The sequence below is a fragment of the Nothobranchius furzeri genome, chromosome 5, assembly GCF_043380555.1.
Source record: "Nothobranchius furzeri strain GRZ-AD chromosome 5, NfurGRZ-RIMD1, whole genome shotgun sequence".
Taxonomy (NCBI): Eukaryota; Metazoa; Chordata; class Actinopteri; order Cyprinodontiformes; family Nothobranchiidae; genus Nothobranchius; species Nothobranchius furzeri.
This window is the reverse complement of record NC_091745.1, coordinates 42501589-42521519: the sequence shown is the minus strand read 5'-3', so window position 1 is coordinate 42521519 and position 19931 is coordinate 42501589. Positions and strand designations below refer to the sequence as shown.

Here is a 19931-nt window from a genome sequence, read left to right as displayed (position 1 = left end):
ATCACTGCAAAAGGACTAAATGGAGACGGATGACTCGCAGTGGCAACCGTTGAAGAAGAAGAAGAATTTTAAGAACTCTTCTTAAACTGTAAGTTTATTGTTATGCTAAAATGTCTTTTCTTATTGCAAACAAGTTTTACCAAGTTCAATGACGCTACTGCTCTGGTAAATAAATAAATAGCTGTTTTCATCACATCTGTAATTTAGTTTCCCATGTGACCAATTTCCTATTGGAAGCTGAGGCAAAGTGAGTGTGATGTAGAAACAGGAGGACCAATATGACTAACGTGTCTTACAAAATGATGAAAATATCCTCCGTTTCTAACCTCCAAGTGTAAAGGTCAGGTGTATTTTCACACACATCACGCATGCATTTTAAAAAAGGGAAGAAGAAATCATAACAAGGTCCAGACAGCTGGTGAGTTTGCCCTTGACGGACCAGCCTGTGGCAGTGGCAGGGGTGCAGCTGTTTTAGAGGGTTCTGGGTGGGATTAAGGATGACATGTCCTTGACAAGGGTATATTCTCTTTTTGATTGTGTTTTTTATATTTAATGTAAAGCCATGCACAAATTATAAAAAATCTTACAGAGGTACAACAAACAAAAACATTATATTCAGGTTTAAATTAAATAGGATTGCAGCTCTAAAAATTATTTTCTTCCCACTTCGGTTGTACTGTTCCAGAGGCTCTCTTGTTGAATGCCCCATCTGATCAACAACTCTTCATGTTAATCGGAATATTCTCATCCGATACGGCCCGATCGGAATGAAATTTCATTTAGATTGAAAGAAGTGGTTTTGTCCGATCATCATATTAATTGATGTCCATGTACACATGCATTCGGATTGTTGGAGTAAAATAATGCCTACTGCGCATGTGTGCTACTTCAGTGTGATGCCTTTCCGCCTTTGCAGACGCTCAGGACAAGTGGAAAACATGGCGGGAGGTAAACAGAAGTGGTCTATTGCAGAAAAAGATGTCCTGTTATGATATTGGACTTCATTCGATATCGGCCCAAAAACAGTGTAGTGGATTATATCGGACGACATAAAAAATCTCCAAAATAAGCAGTCTGTTAAGGTTAGCATTTTTACAACCAATGGTTAAGAAAAAAATTGTCTTTTTATTTTTTCATACTTACTGTTATTGGCTCTTGTTCTCCGATTGAGTAACATCACTTGATCAAGCCTTTCATACATTCCACACAATGAAATAGGTAAAAGTGTGTATGATTTGCGCTGATATTGTATCAGACTGATATCGGTATCGGTCAATACTGAAGGCTGCAATATCGGTATCATATCAGAAGTGAAAAAGTTGTATCGGGACATCCCTAGTTGCAAACACATTTTTTTTTTTTTTTACTGGAAACACTACGGGAGCTCAATATTATTGAACATCTCGATGACCTAAAGGATAGAATGGAGAAGTAGCATTACGTACTGCTGAGCCTGTAGCTGAGTTGAAGCGATCAGTAAAAACAAAAACACACAGGTAAAAACGCAAAGAAGGTCCATAATGGGTCCTGTAAAAGGTCATTTTACCACCTACTGGCTCAAGAAAATGATTTAAAACTCTCTAAATTAAACTTAGCAGCAGTGTTGTTGAGCTAACATCTCGTGGGGCTGTAACTGCTAGCCACCAACGGATTTCGTGAAGGAGTTTCTAAATAAAAATTTGACAAGACTTCTTAAGTTACTTTTATGAGCTGCAGGGTTTCATTCTTTTCTTTGCCAGAAAAGTTTTTTTTTTTCTTCTCAAAATAGTTACCGAGTCATTTGAAGCATCTGAAACTCGTCTCAAACCCTTCTCAATAGAGTTTCCATGACACTGATGGTGGGAAATGTATAACAACATTGCAACAAAAAATAAATGACATAAAAATAAATGTTGCCTTTATTTATTTTTGCTGTTTTGACACATACATGTGTCAAATGTTTGTGTCTCCAACTAGTTGCCAACAATGGGACTGTGACAAAAGTGAAGCTGCCTATTTGTGATTTTGTGAAACGTTACTGTGGTTTGACAAAAGTAGTTGATTAATTTAAACTAAAATATTTAAGTAAAATAATAAATCACTATTATTGTTTTTGGGTTGCTTCTCTTTAAATGTGGCTGATAAACTCTAGTCTAACATAAGAATACATGCTAACAACCTGTTTAATACACAAGTCATAAAACTAAATATACACATCCTCTCAGATGAGATATCCAGCCTCTCGAGTCATCAATGTGTAAACTTGCCCTTGTCTGACCCGCCTGAGGCTCAGATAGAAGCCTGCTGTGCAGTTTGGGATTCTGGGAGTGCGCTCTTAAGGAACAGATGCCAGGGCACAACAGCTGTTCCTTTGGCTCCGAACTCCAGCCAACTGGCTGGAACCTTTACCCAGGAACGAAAGCATCAACATGTGTTTCTAAAACCTCCACCTCCTAATAGGACACACTCAATCTAAACACAGAACCAGGAAAAATATCCAGCCTCTCTAAAAACCATTGTTTAAATCTACAGCATAATAAGGGCGTGTGTTTGGAGCTCCTTTTTGTACCTCTTGTCATTTTCTATGGTGTGCGTGCATGCGTGTGTGTGCCTGCACGTGCTTGTGTGTAAATATGTTTACTCACCCTGGAACGACTGTCTGGCTCTCTCCACGAGCTCCTCTATGGGATAGCTGGCCAGGTCTCCTCTAGCATGTTTAGTCTTGCAGTAGGTGCATGCATTCAGACACCTAGACTCCCAGGAACAGACACAAAACAGAAACAATCATTACCGCTGGCAAGGAAAAACAAAGAGCAGCCATCTTAAATCAAACAGCATTTTGGATGCTGTACTTTGTGATTCAGTGCAACTACATTATTTTTAGTTTTGTCTTCTAAATAAATCAGCTATCAAGAGTCGATGTGGACTCGGATCAGCTAAACCTGGGCATAAACATAGATGAAGACCAACGGGAACAATGCAAAAATACAAATCAACCATGAACATATTCTATTTCTACTGAGGAGAAACACCTGTGAAAAAGAGGGAATCAAAGCTGCCCTTTTCTTGGTAAACTGTTTTAAAGACTTTAGCTAATTCCTAAATAGCCGTGGACCGCTGTGGTTCAGGCTAAGGCAAGCAGCACAGTGGCTCCTCTCAATGATTGTTTTGTTCTATCAAAATACAGAAGCTTAAAGCAAACGGACCATGAAAAGAACAGACAATGAAGCTGAAAAAAGTAAAAACTGACTCACACCATATGTAAATGCATGGCGCGGGACAGCCTGTGAGGGAGGGCTTTGTTTGAGTGAAGGGGACTTTCCTTCATGTGTGTAAATCACAAGTCAAAGAAAGACCTGCATTGATAAATAACACATTTCTGCAGGAATTCTGACCTTCAATTTGTCATACTGGGTTAAAAATACTGACTTTCAACACAATCGTCTCTTTAATAAAGATTGCACTGAGAAAACATTTCTGCTGCTTCAGCTGGCTGCAGCAACATGCTGTTGAGTCAGTGTGGCTCATCTAACAATCAGAATAAAACATGGCAAACTACCAACTATTAATGACTCACAGTTCATCTGCTTGCAAAGAAAACAACATTCGTGTACACAAAATATGAATAACAATCTCTTCAATACAAGTGGTACAAACACGGTTTAATGTGGGATTCGTACACTACAGAGCCTGAGTAAAAAGATCCCGACACATTGAGAGCATGAAAGAGGCTCCATTCACACTGAATTAGGACTTTACTGTAACTTAACCAGAACATGGACGGACTTGGGAACACAGGTGTGCTCCCCGTGAAGTCTAATAGGTTGACATTTATTTGGAGCATGCACAAAAGCTCTGTAGGGAAGTCGTCATTGAAGTCTATAAGGATCTTGTTGGACCAAATTGCAGCAGCAAAACTTGTTTGCTGACAGTTTGAAACAGAAATGGCCATACTGGCTTCCTGCCTAGGCTACATCCCATTACCCCATCAGCACTGTTTGAGCACAGCGTGACAGCATGTAGCTGCATCCTGTCCTTCAAACAGTCTTTGCATGCTATACCTCAATCTGGTGTTAACTCAAAGAAAAGCTCATGTCTAAATTCAATTCAATTCAATTCAAAGATACTTTATTAATCCCAGAGGGAAATAAAGAGTTTCAGTACTCACAATTCTGAGATCAGACATACATACATAGACATAGACACAAGACAAGAATTGGTGACTGTGGTCATTCGCAACCCGAGTCGCGCTGCCTTAATAGAAATCAGAGGGGTTTACATGAGGATTGGGTCAGGTGGAGGAAAAAAAGGCACTTCATAGGGAGGGCAGCTTTGCTATGCAAAAAACACCTCAGACAGAAATGCAACAGACTTCAGACATTACACAACATAAATGTCCACTAGGTGGGGTGGTAGGGTTTGGGACTCTCCACACCTCAGTGAATGCAGCTGCGATAAGCAGCGCTCGTCACCTCAGTCTGGACAGTGGCAGGAGGTAGTTGGGTTTGGAGGGCACAGTGACTCCTGGAACGATTCAGCGGCCTTCACAGCTCGCAGTCCCGCCCAGGCTGGGATAGGGAGACAGAGTTGCCATGGCGACGGCAGCATTCCACATTTCTTCTGAGGGGGGGTATTCGTTTCAGCCTCACAGGCTCAAGGGCACCAGATTAAGATAAGAAATTGTTTTGGGGCCAGACAAAGATAATTTCTTCTCTGTCTCAGAGTTCCGCTGGTCCTCAACCTCTCAAAATCCAATAATGGCGTAAATTATTCTATCCCAATCCGTGCTGATTCGTCCACTCGCTTTTTGATCGCATCCATCTTTTGTGCCAAAGCATGAATCTCAGCCAAAGTTCCAAGCTTACGACCCATCTCAACAATTATATGAGTCTGTGCGTTCACAGCGCGGTGCAATCCATCTCTGAGCTCAGGGAAAGAGCCAATGTTCCTTGACAGCTCGTTAATTTTCCGGTAAGTCAGGTAACCTCTAAGGCCAAAAAGCAGGAAACCTGAGACCAATACCACGAATATCCAGACATCTTCAGAATCCTCTACAGACAGTTGAGAGAGGCAGATCATGTTCCACTGTTTCCAGGAGTCCATGATATGCCCAGCTGGATCTGTCCCAGAGGGGCACCCGGGAGCTCCTTCTCCCGTTCTCATCGTTGAGAAAATGTTGTCAATGGCGTTGAGAGACCAGCTGACCAGGTCCATTTTTAATTATTTCCAGTTTCCAGAAAAAATGCAGAAGTGCCGTACACCCAAAGATAGACAAAGAGCCTTGGGGATAAGATAGGGAGGAGAGGAGGAAAAAAGCGTCTGTACTCTCCAAGAGCCGGAAGAAGAAAAATAGTCCAAAGTTGGTGCCAAAGCCAGTTCATATGAGCTGCCGCCATCATTGTCGCATCATCTCACCCACCAAACCGATAAGAGTGCTGTGACTGGCATGACACAATGAAGTGTGGCTGGACCAACTGCAGAGCCCAGTCCTTCTGCTCCTGCTACGATCTGCCTAGATTTCTAGGCTAGGTCATCTCAACTGAAGCTAGAAAAGGAGGAAAGATTGCTTGAAGGTATATTATTTTACCACCAGTTCTCAGTTTTCAAAAGCACACTAATACTTTGTTTAAAATGCAAACCACAACTGCTAAATCATTGAGAGTGCTCTAATAAAGTAGCTGTTGTTTATCTAAATTAAGTCATCTATAAAAAGTTAAACAGTAAAATTAATCATTTTCTTACTGATTACACCATAAACAACCTACATTCTTCATGTCTGAGCGCACATTTTCCACTGCATTCATCAAACCATTAAGAAAAACCACCTGCTATGGTATTTTATTGGTAACTTTTGTGCTGAGTGACCAAAATGATAAGAGCATTATTAATGTTAGAAATCAGAAGAAAGGAAACATAGCTGTCTGTCCATCCATCTCCCCCTCTTATGGGGTATTGCTTATCCTAGCTAAGGGCACTGGAGGTGGTAGCTGGGTCACAGGACCTAGCTGTGGAGAAAACACAGACAGATGGGACCCTGCACGCGCGCACACACACACACACACACACACACACACACACACACACACACACACACACACACACACCACCAGGGGGTCCATCCATTCTAATGTGATCAGGCCCAACTGAGTGGATCACACCAACATTAATCTCAAGAGGCATTCAGTGGCTTGAGTCTGTGCTTGTGTGCGTGTGCGTGTTTGCATCATCTGTTTTATGAGAGTGTGCTCATGCCCATGCAAGTGCAATGCTGCAGAACATTTGTCCAGTATCTCCACACAGCATTAGCTGTTTCAACTTCTCCTCCAGCCTAAGCAGACTGTCAAAACTAGTTGACGCCAACAAGACTTCAAGTAAATTTTAAATGGCCAAAGGTTACATTTACTACTTTAAATCTTTTATTTGACTTTGCTTTGCCCAGGAAGGTCTGGAACATAATGCTCTGAATCAGAAAATGATCAGAATGATACAGAAGAAGCAACTTGAAAATAAAAATTTAAACTACTGACGTTTATTAGGCATTTCATACACAATAAACATTAGTTGGTCTTTTCAAAAAGTTTAATGAAAAAAATTTCAGCAAAGAGCTGAAAACTGGAACATTTGACCTCCAACTGAATATGGATCTAACTGAGAAACAAAAAGCTTGCTGCACAACATCTGGTAGAGAAAGCCAAAACACAATTAAGTATGAGTGTATGTATGTCACATGTGTGTACTGTGTGTTTTTTCCTGTTCTGGGAACAGCACCGTTAGATCCACGTTGATGCATAAGGGTCAGTCACTGTGCTAAAGAGCTAATCTCATAAGAGACCTGATGCTAAACCAACCAGCTGAATTAGCTGAGAAAAACAGACGGACTCAGATGGTGCTGATGGTGCACTGGGCTGAAATCACACCAGTTAAGTAGTGTATGTAGCTTTGTGCATGTTTTCACACACTTGACCTTTCTGTTGCTCCAGAGCTTCAGCAACAACTAGACAGCCTTTCTAAAAATGAATCCTTCACGTTTTGAGTCAAAGCAAATACCAGAATTAGATAAAACTCACACTTGAAGGTTCAACGAGTAATCATCATTATCTCTATGTTGAAAGGAAGGTTACCTTGAAACAGATTTCCTTCTAAGTCAGCTGAGGGGTGACCAGTTATTCTACTTTTAAAAAGGTCAAAGAAAAACAAAAGTAAACTTTATTTTTATTTATTAATTTATTTAGTAGTCTTTGTCTACATCCAGAGCCAATCGCATTTGAGACAGCAGGGTTGCCAAGTCTACGCCGGCATTTGCAGTTCGACACAGATCGGTAAATAGGAACAGTGTTGTAAGAAAAAAAAAAGTCAGTAACAGGAGTGGCCCAGAAGTCATTTTTTACCCCTAGAAGCCACAACATATTTTGTATTACTCTAATATTGTGGAAAGATGGCTAGAGGCTAACAATGCTAACACTGAAATAAAACCGCTCAAAAAACTTTCAGGCTACAACTACAAAACTCTTGACTCTTCAAGAAGTGTACATTTAAAAAAAAACAAGTATCAAACTATGCTTATGTAAGAATTGTTGAATGAATCAAACCACCAGTTTATATAACGTATAAACTTTCTATCACCCATTTAAACTTTGAGTAATATTTCAAGAGTTGAGTTTGCCTGAGCTCAAACTAAAATCTCACAGTTGTGTACCATATTTTCCGGACTAAAAGTCGCTCCGGAAACAACCCGGGCGCAGCAGCGTGCTACGGTCTCCAGCAGAGGATGACGGTGTTTCAAACCCTCCCAGCGGGACAGGGGAGCTCATTCCTGGGTCGGAGCCGGCCCACAGCAGCTCGCCACAGGCTGCAGCAGGTGATGGCGGGGCAGAGGAGCTGAAACCTGGATCGGAGCCGGCCCGCAGCAGCGCGGTTTACATAATTTGGTATATAAGTCGCAGGACCAGCCAGACTATGAAAAAAAGTGTGACTTTATAGTCCAGAAAATACGGTACATGGAAACTGTTGGCTGTTGTTACAACATTTTGTTTGGGATGAAAAATGCACTGTTACAAAAAAATGTAGCATGCCGTTTCCGACCAAATTACCTGCTTTAACATGGTTTATGAATAATATTTTTTTATAATTATAAAACGGTGACAGATACAGAAACTGAATTCATGATTAGCATCAAGGGTGCATCAATTTTTATTCATTGCCAACATTAAAGGAGCCAGATCTTGTTATTTTAAATGTTTGAGAGTAAAGCCCATTATATGATCAAATATTACCTTTGGCACAATTGAGATGCCATTTATGTTAAATATTAGTTGTTTTGTAAGCCTGAATTTATTCCCAGAACTGAAACATTTAGTTTCAGTGAAGCTCCATCCACACCCACTCTGACAAAACGTGCCTAAAACAGCATTTTAGGCAAGCCTGCGGTTGTATTGTCTTTTGTAGTGCAGCAGGGCCTGGCTTTGGTCTCGTATTGCCATGTGCTGATGCTGGTTTGTCTCCTGGTGCGGGCCTTAATTTATTTAGCCAGCTGAAGCAGATTTAATTTATTCTTTTTTTTTTACTTTTATTATTTTCTGCAACATATTTTGTGTCTACAAGCTGACTGCTTCCTAAGAATCTGAGAGCTCTGGAAGGAGTATATATACTGGAAGGAGAGCCGGCAAGTACTTTGGCCCCATGCCATTGAGAGTTTTTTAAACAAGTAAAAGCACATTTCTAACCTGAGTCTTTGCCTTTATTTCTTTGGAGCTAAGTTGAGAAATAACTTCCATCCTGGCTTTCTTATTTCCAAAGACAATACCTTCAGTCTTGTCTTCATTTAACTGAAGGAAACTTGACTGAATCCAGTAATTAACTTGCTCTACGCACTGACAGAGTGAGTCTAGGGGACCAGATTCATTAGACGATAAAGCTAGGTAGACCTGGGTGTCATCTGCTTGTGGGGGAGCATGCAGAGATTGAAAAGCAGTGGTACAAGAATTGAGCCTTGGGGGGCACCACATGTCAGGGCGATCTGCTTTTGTTTGTGTTCACCAATGGAAACAACATAACTCTTGTCTGCCAGGTACGACTGGAACCAACTATGGACTGTGCCTGAAAGTCCCACCCAATTCATTAGTCTATCAACAAATATGTTGTGGTCCACAGTTTTAAAAGCTGCACCGAGATCGAGCATCACTAAAACAGGTGTTTTGCCTGAATCTGTATTAATAAGGATATATCATGACAACAGGTAGATGAGTTTAAGCTCTTAACAATGTCCTCTAAAGTCATGGCACCAACCATATTGAAAACTGGCATTCCAGCCAGAGTGTTGTTGTGTGGCTGTAGCAGTGGTCTGGTTGTACTGGTTAACATGGAGCAGTGAATGACTAATCTGATGTTTAAGATGTTCCCATTGAAAAAGGATGCAAACTCGTTGCGCTTAGATTGGGACATGAAATCAGAAGCTAAGTTGATTAGTTAGCCTCTGGAGAGTGGCAAACAGAACACGAGAACTGTTGTTGTTGATCACTTAGAGAAAAAGGCTTGTCTTGCCTTATTTAATTCAGAGTTGTAAGTGCGCAGCTGCTGTCTGTAGGATTGATAGTGACCAAGCAGGTAAAGTTTCCCCATATATGATCAACTTTGTGGCATTGTCTCTTTTGGTTTGTAACTAATTTAGTGAACTTTCATTGAGCTTTTTGTTTTCTGGAGCAATGGCGTCGATGACCTCTAGAGTTCTGATGTTTAAATGATTTAGAAGGGAATCAACACAGTTGGTTGTTATGACTTGTTGACATATTCATAAGTTCACTAAAACTGATGCAGTGTTATCACTTCAATACATTTTTTGAGAACAACTGAGTTATGATGGGTAATGGGCAAAACTGATATCTCCGAAAAAAAAAACACAGACATGTTCAGAGAGGCCAACATCCTTAACAACAAGATTAAGTCTAGTGTGTGAGCTTGAGTGTGTGTTGGAACATGAATCTGCTGGACAATGTCAAATAGTTCAAGTGCTCCAAGGAATTGTACTGCAGCTTTATCATTTGCGCCGTCAACGTGGATGTCTATACTGTTTTCTCTGATTTTTTGCATGAAAATAAGTTTTTCAGAAAATTTTAAAAACAGAAGAATACAACAACACTCTGGGGTTGAAATTTTAAACTAATTCACTGAGCGCCCTATAAAGGGTTAATATCACATGATTTAAGTCTGCATGACTTTATGACAGGAGTAAAATTACACAAAGAAAATGTATCTTGGATCTGATCTGATGTTAAAATCATGACAAACACCTTTACGAAAAAATTTCATAAAAAATATTTTGGATTGTTTTGCCCTGTTCTGTATCTGCTGTAACCTTTCTGTTTTGTTTTCATTAACTAAACCACAGAGGTAGCTCCTGTACTTGACAGCAGTGTAATTCATTAACTCGTTAGAATGAAAAAAGGCCACTTCCCTGGAGTGTCTGCTCGTGTGTGTGAGTGTGTGAGAGAGAGAGGGAGTGAGAGAGAGAGAGAGGGAGCGAGAGAGAGAGAGAGAGAGAGAGAGAGAGAGAGAGAGAGAGAGAGAGAGAGAGAGAGAGAGAGAGAGAGAGAGTGTGTGTGTTTTGGACAGCAAGAGTATTGTGTTATTGGAGACTAGAGATTGTAGCAAAGGGGGAAAGTCTTAGGATCCCTTCAAACACAAACACACACACACACACACACACACACACACACACACACACACACACACACACACACACACACACACACACACACACACACACACACACAGAGTATAATTCCACTTTCCAGAGGTTTTCCTAAACAGCATCTTAAAAAACAGGCAGTGGAAGCTGAGTTGACCAAGACAAAGGTTTTTCCTTTGATAAGAATTTAGTATTTAGACATTAATTAGAAAACTCTTCATATGTAAACATATTGGGCCATTGGTGTATTCAAATGAGCGTGCGTGCATGTGTGTGCGTGTGTGCACGTATTCTTGGGGTTTGTATTATCCCAGCTTCAAAATGTAATTATGAAAACAAAGCTTAAACAGAGGGACAGGGGGAAAGTCTGAGCTCTCTGCAAATTGTAAAGCAAGATTACGCCGCTGCACTTATTGATGAGACTGTGGGAGATGGGTGAAGTGGGTATACGAGCAAACAAAATCTTCAAACTGCTATTATAAGACGGAACAATGCCTCAAGCCTATGAGTTCGCTCTTAGTGTCATCTCAAAGTCAAAGTGGAGGTGGAAAAATAATACAGAGTCGAGGAACAAAGAATGCTGACACATTGGAGAAAAGACCTATTAAGAGTTATGAATAGAAGGTGATTAGTAATTCTGGAAAAAAAGCTTGGCAGTTGAACCCACTTGCACTCCACACACACAGACACACACACACACACACACACACACACACACACACACACACACACACAAGACCCAGATAGACAATATTCTGCATATATTCTCCATTAAGACATAATTGGGATTTGAGTTTAAATGCTTCTTACAGAGCTTAAGCATCTTGGCTCAACTTTCAAGCAAAAAACTGTTTATAAGTAAAATAAAGATTGTGCCAACAGAAACAAAACCAGTTTTTACTGGCAGGATAATCATTTTAATGCCACCAGAAAACCAAGGACTAAATTATCAAAACATTGTAAATGATGCCTTCTGGACTCTAAATCACCAGACTAACTGCTTTATTCTACTATTTTCTTCAGTGTATCTCATTGTGAGTCTTGAAAGCAACTGAGAACCATTTCCTGCCACCAAGCCTTTATGGTCTGACCTACTGACTTCAGTTGAGTCTCGTGCTCCTGATACAAACCCCTGAAAGAGCTGAGTTGTTTTTCCAAGCTGTGCTGACCTCTGAAACTTCTACAGAAACATTCTCTAGTATTTTGACTGCAAAACAGTCAGCTTGTCTGTGTGGGTAACATCATGTGCAGTTGTGGGTGAAACCACAGACCCCTGTCAACATGGAAAAAAAATGTTTTTACAACTTCTTGTTTTGTCTTTGGGCAGACCTCGAGACGGTGTTTGCATTACATCAATCCACCCATTGATACTGGACAAGAATGGCAAAATGTTTCTTGCTGCACCTTCAGGCTGCTTGGTGTAAATAAAATCTGAAGCCAAATTTTAACACAGTTTAAACCAGATGGTTCACTGGCCAATTTGTGATTCTGTTAACTGACTGAGAAAATCACTCCCTACTCTGTGAAAATGACACTTCACAGGTTTCCTCTCAAATAAATGAGTACTCATCACAAAACAAATCATCACACACTGGATGAAGAACTCTCTACAACCAGAGAGTGGATGGTCTTTGCAGGATCTTTAGGTGCATAACAGGAATGTAGTGGACCACAGTTACCTTGATTACTGTTTCATACTTGTACTTCATGGACTGATAGATTTTAAAAGTAACTAAGTTGGATTACAATTTGTTTTAATAATTGCATTCAGCAGCTGCAGATAGACACCCTCCATGCCTCAACCATAAATTACCACCAGTTTTGTCAATATTCACTTCAAATGTATCTTCAAATTTGATGAAGTGTCTTTAAAGCAAAATAACACTATCACCAGCACAGTGTACATTACGAACTGGCGAACTGGTTCTAATCGACCTGAAGCACCCAGATAATGCAGTGGGAATAGGGAGTCTCCTCCCTTCCTGGTCAGCTCATGGGTCCCCGGAAGAACGAAAAAACGAACGCAAGTCTACAGGGCTATAAGAGCTACTTTCTAATCTGCTTTGCTTTAGGCCCTGTACTTCAATTAAAATTAAAAGTGAGGAAAATTTTCGACCAAGTCAGTCCCAAACTTTGAGATTCATCAGCTTATAAAAGCTCGTAATTAGCATGATTACAAATCAGACGTTGGCACGTCGCATACAGTATATGGCGTCATCATAGAATATCCACTCCCCCGGCGTAGCTGCTAATTATGAACTGACAAGATTTACGGTGGTTCTTTCCTCCTGAGTGAAGGCCATTTTTCCTCAGCTTTTCTCCGCGTCTGGTTCGAAAATGTAAATTTGGTGATGCGCATTTCCAGTTGTAGTATTTTCACACAAAACCTAAAATTACTTTTTCCCTTGTTCAAAAAAAAAAGAGCATCAAAATGTGTAGTAAAGTTCACGGAGATCATATGTAAAATAATTGGCACAAAACAAACAGATTTAGAAAATAGCATTTTTAGCCCTACTGACTGGCATTCATTTTTTTGTTCTTCTGGGAAGTAGATGGGCGTGACTTAGGCTCCCTATTCGAATACATTTTGCACGTAAACGGGTCGGCGTAACTGAATCAGTTGGACGCTCGCGTTCCAGAAGTGACAAGACCGTAGAAGCGGTCTGATTATCGCCACAGAGAAACACGTGTAACACCATACAACAGTACAGTATGTACCAAATAAGCTGCGCTACAGTGCTGTTGTTATCCATTCCTTCAGCCGTCGTGCATATCCTGTTTCAATTCCATCTGCTTCACTCCCGCCAGTGTTTGTTTACTATTTGTGTTGTTATAAGCTAACCAGAAGAATGCCAACATGACGGGGTGCATGTCGCCACTACTAGAGTGAAACAAACTTTATTTGAGAGGTTGGTTTTCTAACTTACATGTAAACTAGTATAAAGACTCCCAGCTTAATACCATAAAATTGACCAGGATTGACTTAGATATTGGTCTGTGAATGTAACCGCACTGACAGTGACCTCGGACCAGCTATTATTACTGTTTTAGAAATAGTAGACTGGTGAAGCTTGTCAGTTAACCAGGACATGATAATCTTGGCAGTTTTAAATCAGAGAGACTGGTCTTCTATTGTTCTCTTGAACACATGGGCTCTCATCCAAGAGGCTTATCATGTCTGAAACTTGGGTTGGGAGTAGGAGGCATATAAGTTGTGATCAGAAACTAACACAGTCATTGCGTTAATCAAGCTAAAGTCCCATTAGTCATCATCAAACACTGGTGAAATTACATCTCTGCATTGGACCCTTTCCTGTGGGAAACAGTGAGATGCAGCAGTGGCTGAGCTTGGGAAATATTTGGTGGTTTAACCCCCCAATCCAACCCCTTAAAGCTCAGTGTCAAGTGGGGAGGCTTTGGGTCCCATTTTTATAGTCTTTGGTATAACCCGAATGAATTTGAACCTCGATCTCCCAGTCCCAGGGTGGACGCTCATACCACTAGGCCCCTGAGAAGCTTAGTCATAGATTGGCTAACCTGGGATCTCATGTCCCTTTGTGTTCTGTTATCGCCATGATCACAACACATTCTGGATGTTACGTCATTTTGGCCTCTAACCATCAGTGAGTATAGAGCGCAGCAAGCATCAACTAGACTTCTACACAAATACTAGCCTAGCAATATGACAGTTTATAGTCTGGCCACAACCAATAGACAGAGCTCGGTCATGGGGCAAAATTGACAGCTGTCTTTCAAACTGTCTCTGCATGCTATTGGACAATAAACAATGTGATGTACTCTCCGCTACGGATGTCTGTCAACAGGACAGTCCAACATACAGTGTCTGAGAAGACGCAAATACATCCTTTTTCTAACTAAAGGACTTGAGTACCTCTATCTGCTCTTGACTCAAAGAAAAGCCTAAGTCTAAATATTCCAAAGTTGATGCCAAAGACGTTTTAGACGAGCCACTGCCATTTTTGTTGTTCCGCTCAGTTGCATGGTCCCACCCACCAAACCAATAGAGCGCTGTGACTGGCAAGGCACAAAACTGCTCAGGCCTAATGAGCTCCTATGGAGCATGGATAGACTGACATTCTGAGCTAAATCATTTTGCTTCTGCTTTGGTCTGTCTAGAATTCTAGGCTACACAAATACAGTTTTTTTGTTATTTTGATATTAAAGTATAGGAATACATTTGCAGGCGTAGAAAGTGAGCATAGAAACACTTTTTTTAAATAAAAATTTCAATCTTTTTGTCACATTAATGCCCTTGTTTGAGGTGAGAAAGACAAAACCAGTCACTACCAATGGTGGTCCTCTAATTTAGACATATTTTTAATGTTCCTCACATCGTGAAACCAAAGATTACCCTTGGTAAACCAAATACATATCCTACAAATAGTCCTCATTGCTCAATACCCCTCAATCTCATGACAACCGATGTGCTAAAAATACTTAATACAATCTTTTGCATGACCTGAGTTAATTATCTTTGCTACAACTTTTATTTGTGTGGTATATCAAAAGTTCAATCCAAATACATCAAAGTTCTGGTACTTTTACACTCAGTCCTTAGTAGTTGCAATCACTCCTTAAAATAATCTTAAAAAGATGCATTAAACATTTTTTTCTGTATTCGTTTCGGTACAAATGATTTGTCAACATTAAAAGAAATTGAATTTTGACACTTGCCATTGTCTTAGATCACTAGAGAGACGTTTCTGTTTGATGAGTGTTGACCGTTTGCCACTCGAAGGAGACACGCAGGGAACTAAATTTTGTAAAGTGTATGTAAGCTGGGTGTGCAAACTGGTTTTGCCTGCGACACATTAGGACTAATTCGGTTACCCAGGAGTTGTGTAGTGTAATACCTTGTAATGACACAAAATCTAATTTTGTCCAAGGAGAAACATCAATCTTTTGGATATGCTGTGGGAAACGGTCTCCTCTGGCGAGGGCGTGTGGAGAGAGTACTGAATGAACACTGTGTGCATGTGTGTGTGTGTGTGTGTATCAGGCATACATTTGTGTGCGTGTGTGTTAAGTAATGGTAAAGAAGAAAATGGAATAAAATGTTCAGACCATTGGAGCTGAAAACTACCCATACATTGGTTTGATAAACACCACAAAAGGCCACTGTGTGTGTGTGTGTGTGTGTGTGTGTGTGTGTGTGTGTGTGTGTGTGTGTGTGTGTGTGTGTGTGTGTGTGCGTGCGTGCGTGTGTGTGTGTGTGTGTGTGTGTGTGTACTTGTCTATACATCAATGCGAGGACCAATGACTAGCTTTTTACCCACAAACTGAGGACATTAATACCAAAGTGAGGACATTTTGCTGTACAATGCTACAGAGCTGTACTTGTTAGTGTCAGAGGTATGGTGTGAATTAAGTTTTAGTTAAGCTTAGGGCTGGGAATAGACCGGTTATGGTTAGAGTTGGGGTTAGAGGTAGGGAAAATCCAGCCATTAAAATGAATGGAAGTCAATGACGGTCCTCACAACGAATGCTAGATGAGAATGTGTGAGTGCGTGCGTGTGTGTGTTGGGGGGGGGGGGGGTCCGTTGCGTAGGAGTGCTTCTGAAAGTGCTGAACATGAGCTAAAGTGTAAAATCAAAGGAGATTGCATGTGTGTATAGTGAGCATTCATGCATTCAAACAATTCTACACATGTATGTACGTGATCAGAAACCTCTGTGTAAACAGCCCTCAGACTGCTGTAATTCTGCTGCTCCTGCTTTCGTTTTGTGTTACTGCCTGACACAATACATTTTCACTTCTGCTCTCTGGAAAACCGGGTGAGAAAGCTTACTGGTGTTGAATAAAATGTAAACGCAGCCAAGTGAAGTGGATCAAAGTGGTTTAGGTGGTGTTTGTAAATTGGGAATAAACTAGATGCTTATTTAAATTGAATACAATGAAAAGAGTGGCTATTTTCAAAGGAAATGGGGCAATAGGTATAGAAGATGAGCATGTGCTGACCATTAAATAAATTGTGTATGAGGAAAAGAGGAAGAAACAAATACATAAATAAAAGTTGTAAGTACGACTGAAGAGAAAATTCTGGTTGATTGAGTTTTGACAGGGTATATGCAGCAATCCTTAAGTAAAATTTACTACTTTTTAATACTTTTTTTACTACCTCCAGAATTTTTTTAAAACCATCACAACACTAAATTGCAAGTGTTAATCAGCGACCTATTTACACATATTTTAACATATATAACATACAAAAAGAATAGACTTAGAGACTCACTGATGTTGACAACGTATTTCAAATATTTATTTTACTTAGAAAATAAGCCAGGCACTTCTGTTCAGCGGTTCAGACAGTTGACCACGAGGCCTGAAATGATGCAGAACGACCACTGAATATGACGTCATCATTATGTGACCGGATATGCTAAAGTAGGGCTGCTCGATTATGGCAAAAACAATAATCACGATTATTATGACTGAAATTGAGATTGATTATTTAAGACGATTTTTCAATTTATGTAGATTTTTTTATTTAGTCATAAAATTGCTCAGGGCACAATCAGGACAAAAATAAATAGGAAACAAGATGATCACTAAAATAACTCCTGGTTCCCAGTATAAAAAGACCAATATACTTATGGCTCATAGTTTATGACCCAAGGGATATAGACCTTGGTTTAACTCATTTAAGTCTAACCAGTACAGACCCAAATACCAATATCTTGCAAATACTGACAGCAAGAATTATACAGTGGCATTTATAACAAATACATGCAAATAAATTGATGTTCACAAAATGTTGCATAACATTTATTGAAGTCCTGTCAAGGTGCTGTAGGAGAGTACACTAGCACCGTGTCCTCAGAGAGATTAGTTATCAGCATGAGGAACTTATTTCTACCTTATTTATAAACTATTTACAGGTCGATCAGTTAATGTAATAATTGTCTCAACCACAGCTGCACCCCCCACCCCCCAAACCGGTCTCACGGCAATCAGGGGCAAGCTGCACGTGTTTAACGCGCCGCACGCGCACATTTAGCTGTTTTTAGTTGCTCAGGAGCCCGCAGGTACGGTGTGTGTCACTCACTCTGGTTACTCCAACAGGGAGCCGGCTCCGAGAGCTGTTTCTGTAGCGACCAACACATCACTACATCATTCCCTTTCCTAATGTCCTGAAGAACGGTCCGGAGCGCAGGCGGAGTGTTTAGCTAACCTGCAGGAAATGTCGACGACAGTTATCCAGAAAGTAGCTAAGGGTTACCAGAGATGTTTCTGAGGTATTCGCTAGGTACTTTTAGATTTAAAAAGTCAAGAAGGGGGTCTGAGAAGCTGTTGGAAATAGCGTCAAAGTCGCCAAGTTGGCAACACTGTAGGAGCGCTTCATTTGCAAATCAGGGCAGCGCAAGCGGGAGGAGCAAATAATCGGCTTGATTTGTTTGTATAATCGTTCAAAACATTTCATTCGGAATATATTTCTATGTCGATGTTCAGAATATGACACCTGATAGTCTGAAAAAAATAATACCTAATTTGGAAAAAATAATACCTCTGAGACCAAATTTAACACTTTTAATGGCCTTAAATTTGACTATTTGTATTTATCACTTTTTAATACTTTTTAAAACCCCGCGGACACCCTGTTTGAAAATCCATAATGACATGATTTCAGAAGGCAAACTTATTATTACTGAGTAGGGATGTGTATTGGTGAAATTCTGGTGATACGATACGTGTCACTATACGGGGAGAGGATACGATACATCATGATATATTGCGATACATTAAGCCAGACGATATTAACTATTTTTTAAGCTGAATTTATTGTAAGAAAATTCAATAAACAGTCCAAACAGATACTTAACATGTTTAACAAATAATCTGAACCATAATTGAGGGATTTACATTTCAGTGGTGGAATCAAAACCCATTGCACACTGCTGCCAACTAATGGTCGACATTTGATTTGCACAAAAAAAAGAAAATACACAAATGCTTGCATGTAAATTCCTCCACAAATTACAGGTGCTGGCCAGTAAATTAGAATATCATCAAAAGGTTGAAAATATTTCAGTAATTCCATTCAAAACGTGAAACTTGTACATTATATTCATGCAATGCACACAGACCAATGTATTTCCAATGTTCATTACATTTAAATTTGATATTCATAAGTGACAACTAATGAAAACTCCAAATTTGGTATCTCAAAAAATTAGAATATTCTGAAAAGGCTGAATATAGAAGACACCTGCTGCCACTCTAATCAGCTGATTTACTCAAAACACCTGCAAAGGCCTTTAAAAGGTCCCTCAGTCTTGTTTTGAAGGCACCACAATCATGGGGAAGACTTCTGACTTAACAGCTGTCCAAAAGACAATCATTGACACCTTGCACAAGGAGGGCAAGACACAAAAGGTGATTGCTAAAGAAGCTGGCTGTTCGCAGAGCTCTGTGTCCAAGCACATTAACAGACAGGCGAAGGGACGGAAAAAATGTGGTAGAAAAAAGTGTACAAGCTCTAGGGATAACCGCACCCTGCAGAGAATTGTGACGACAAACCCATTCAAAAATGTGGGGGAGATCCACAAAGAGTGGACTGCAGCTGGAGTCAGCGCTTCAAGAACCACCACGAGGAGACTCATGAAAGACATGGGATTCAGGTGTCGCATTCCGTGTGTCAAGCCACTCTTGAACATGAAACAGCGCAAGAAGCGTCTCGCCTGGGCCAAGGACAAAAAGGACTGGACTGATGCTGAGTGGTCCAAAGTTATGTTTTCTGATGAAAGCAAGTTCTGCATTTCCTTTGGAAATCAAGGACCCAGAGTCTGGAGGAAGAGCGGAGAAGCACAGAATCCACGTTGCATGAGGTCCAGTGTAAAGTTTCCACCGTCAGTGATGGTGTGGGGTGCCATGTCATCTGCCGGTGTTGGCCCACTCTGTTTCCTGAGGTCCAGGGTCAATGCAGCCGTCTACCAGGAAGTTTTAGAGCACTTCATGCTTCCTGCTGCTGACCAACTTTATGGGGATGCAGACTTCACCTTTCAACAGGACTTGGCACCTGCACACAGTGCCAAAACCACCAGCACCTGGTTCAAGGACCATGGTATCCCTGTCCTTGATTGGCCAGCAAACTCGCCTGACCTTAACCCCATAGAAAATCTATGGGGTATTGTGAAGCGGAGGATGCAATACGCTAGACCCAACAATGCAGAGGAGCTGAAGACGACTATCAGAGCAACCTGGGCTCTCATAACACCTGAGCAGTGCCACAGACTGATCGAGTCCATGC

At 40.6% G+C, this 19931-nt stretch overlaps 1 protein-coding gene across 1 annotated transcript in view; it reads right to left on the bottom strand.

The window, feature by feature from the left end:
* cdkal1 (CDK5 regulatory subunit associated protein 1-like 1) overlaps positions 1 to 19931 on the bottom strand; it is a 355999-nt gene that overhangs the window by 186973 nt on the left and 149095 nt on the right. Inside the window, exon 8 of the mRNA XM_015949107.3 lies at positions 2625 to 2728. Coding sequence (XP_015804593.1) covers positions 2625 to 2728 — 104 coding nt within the window. The remainder of the gene's footprint in view (positions 1 to 2624; positions 2729 to 19931) is intronic.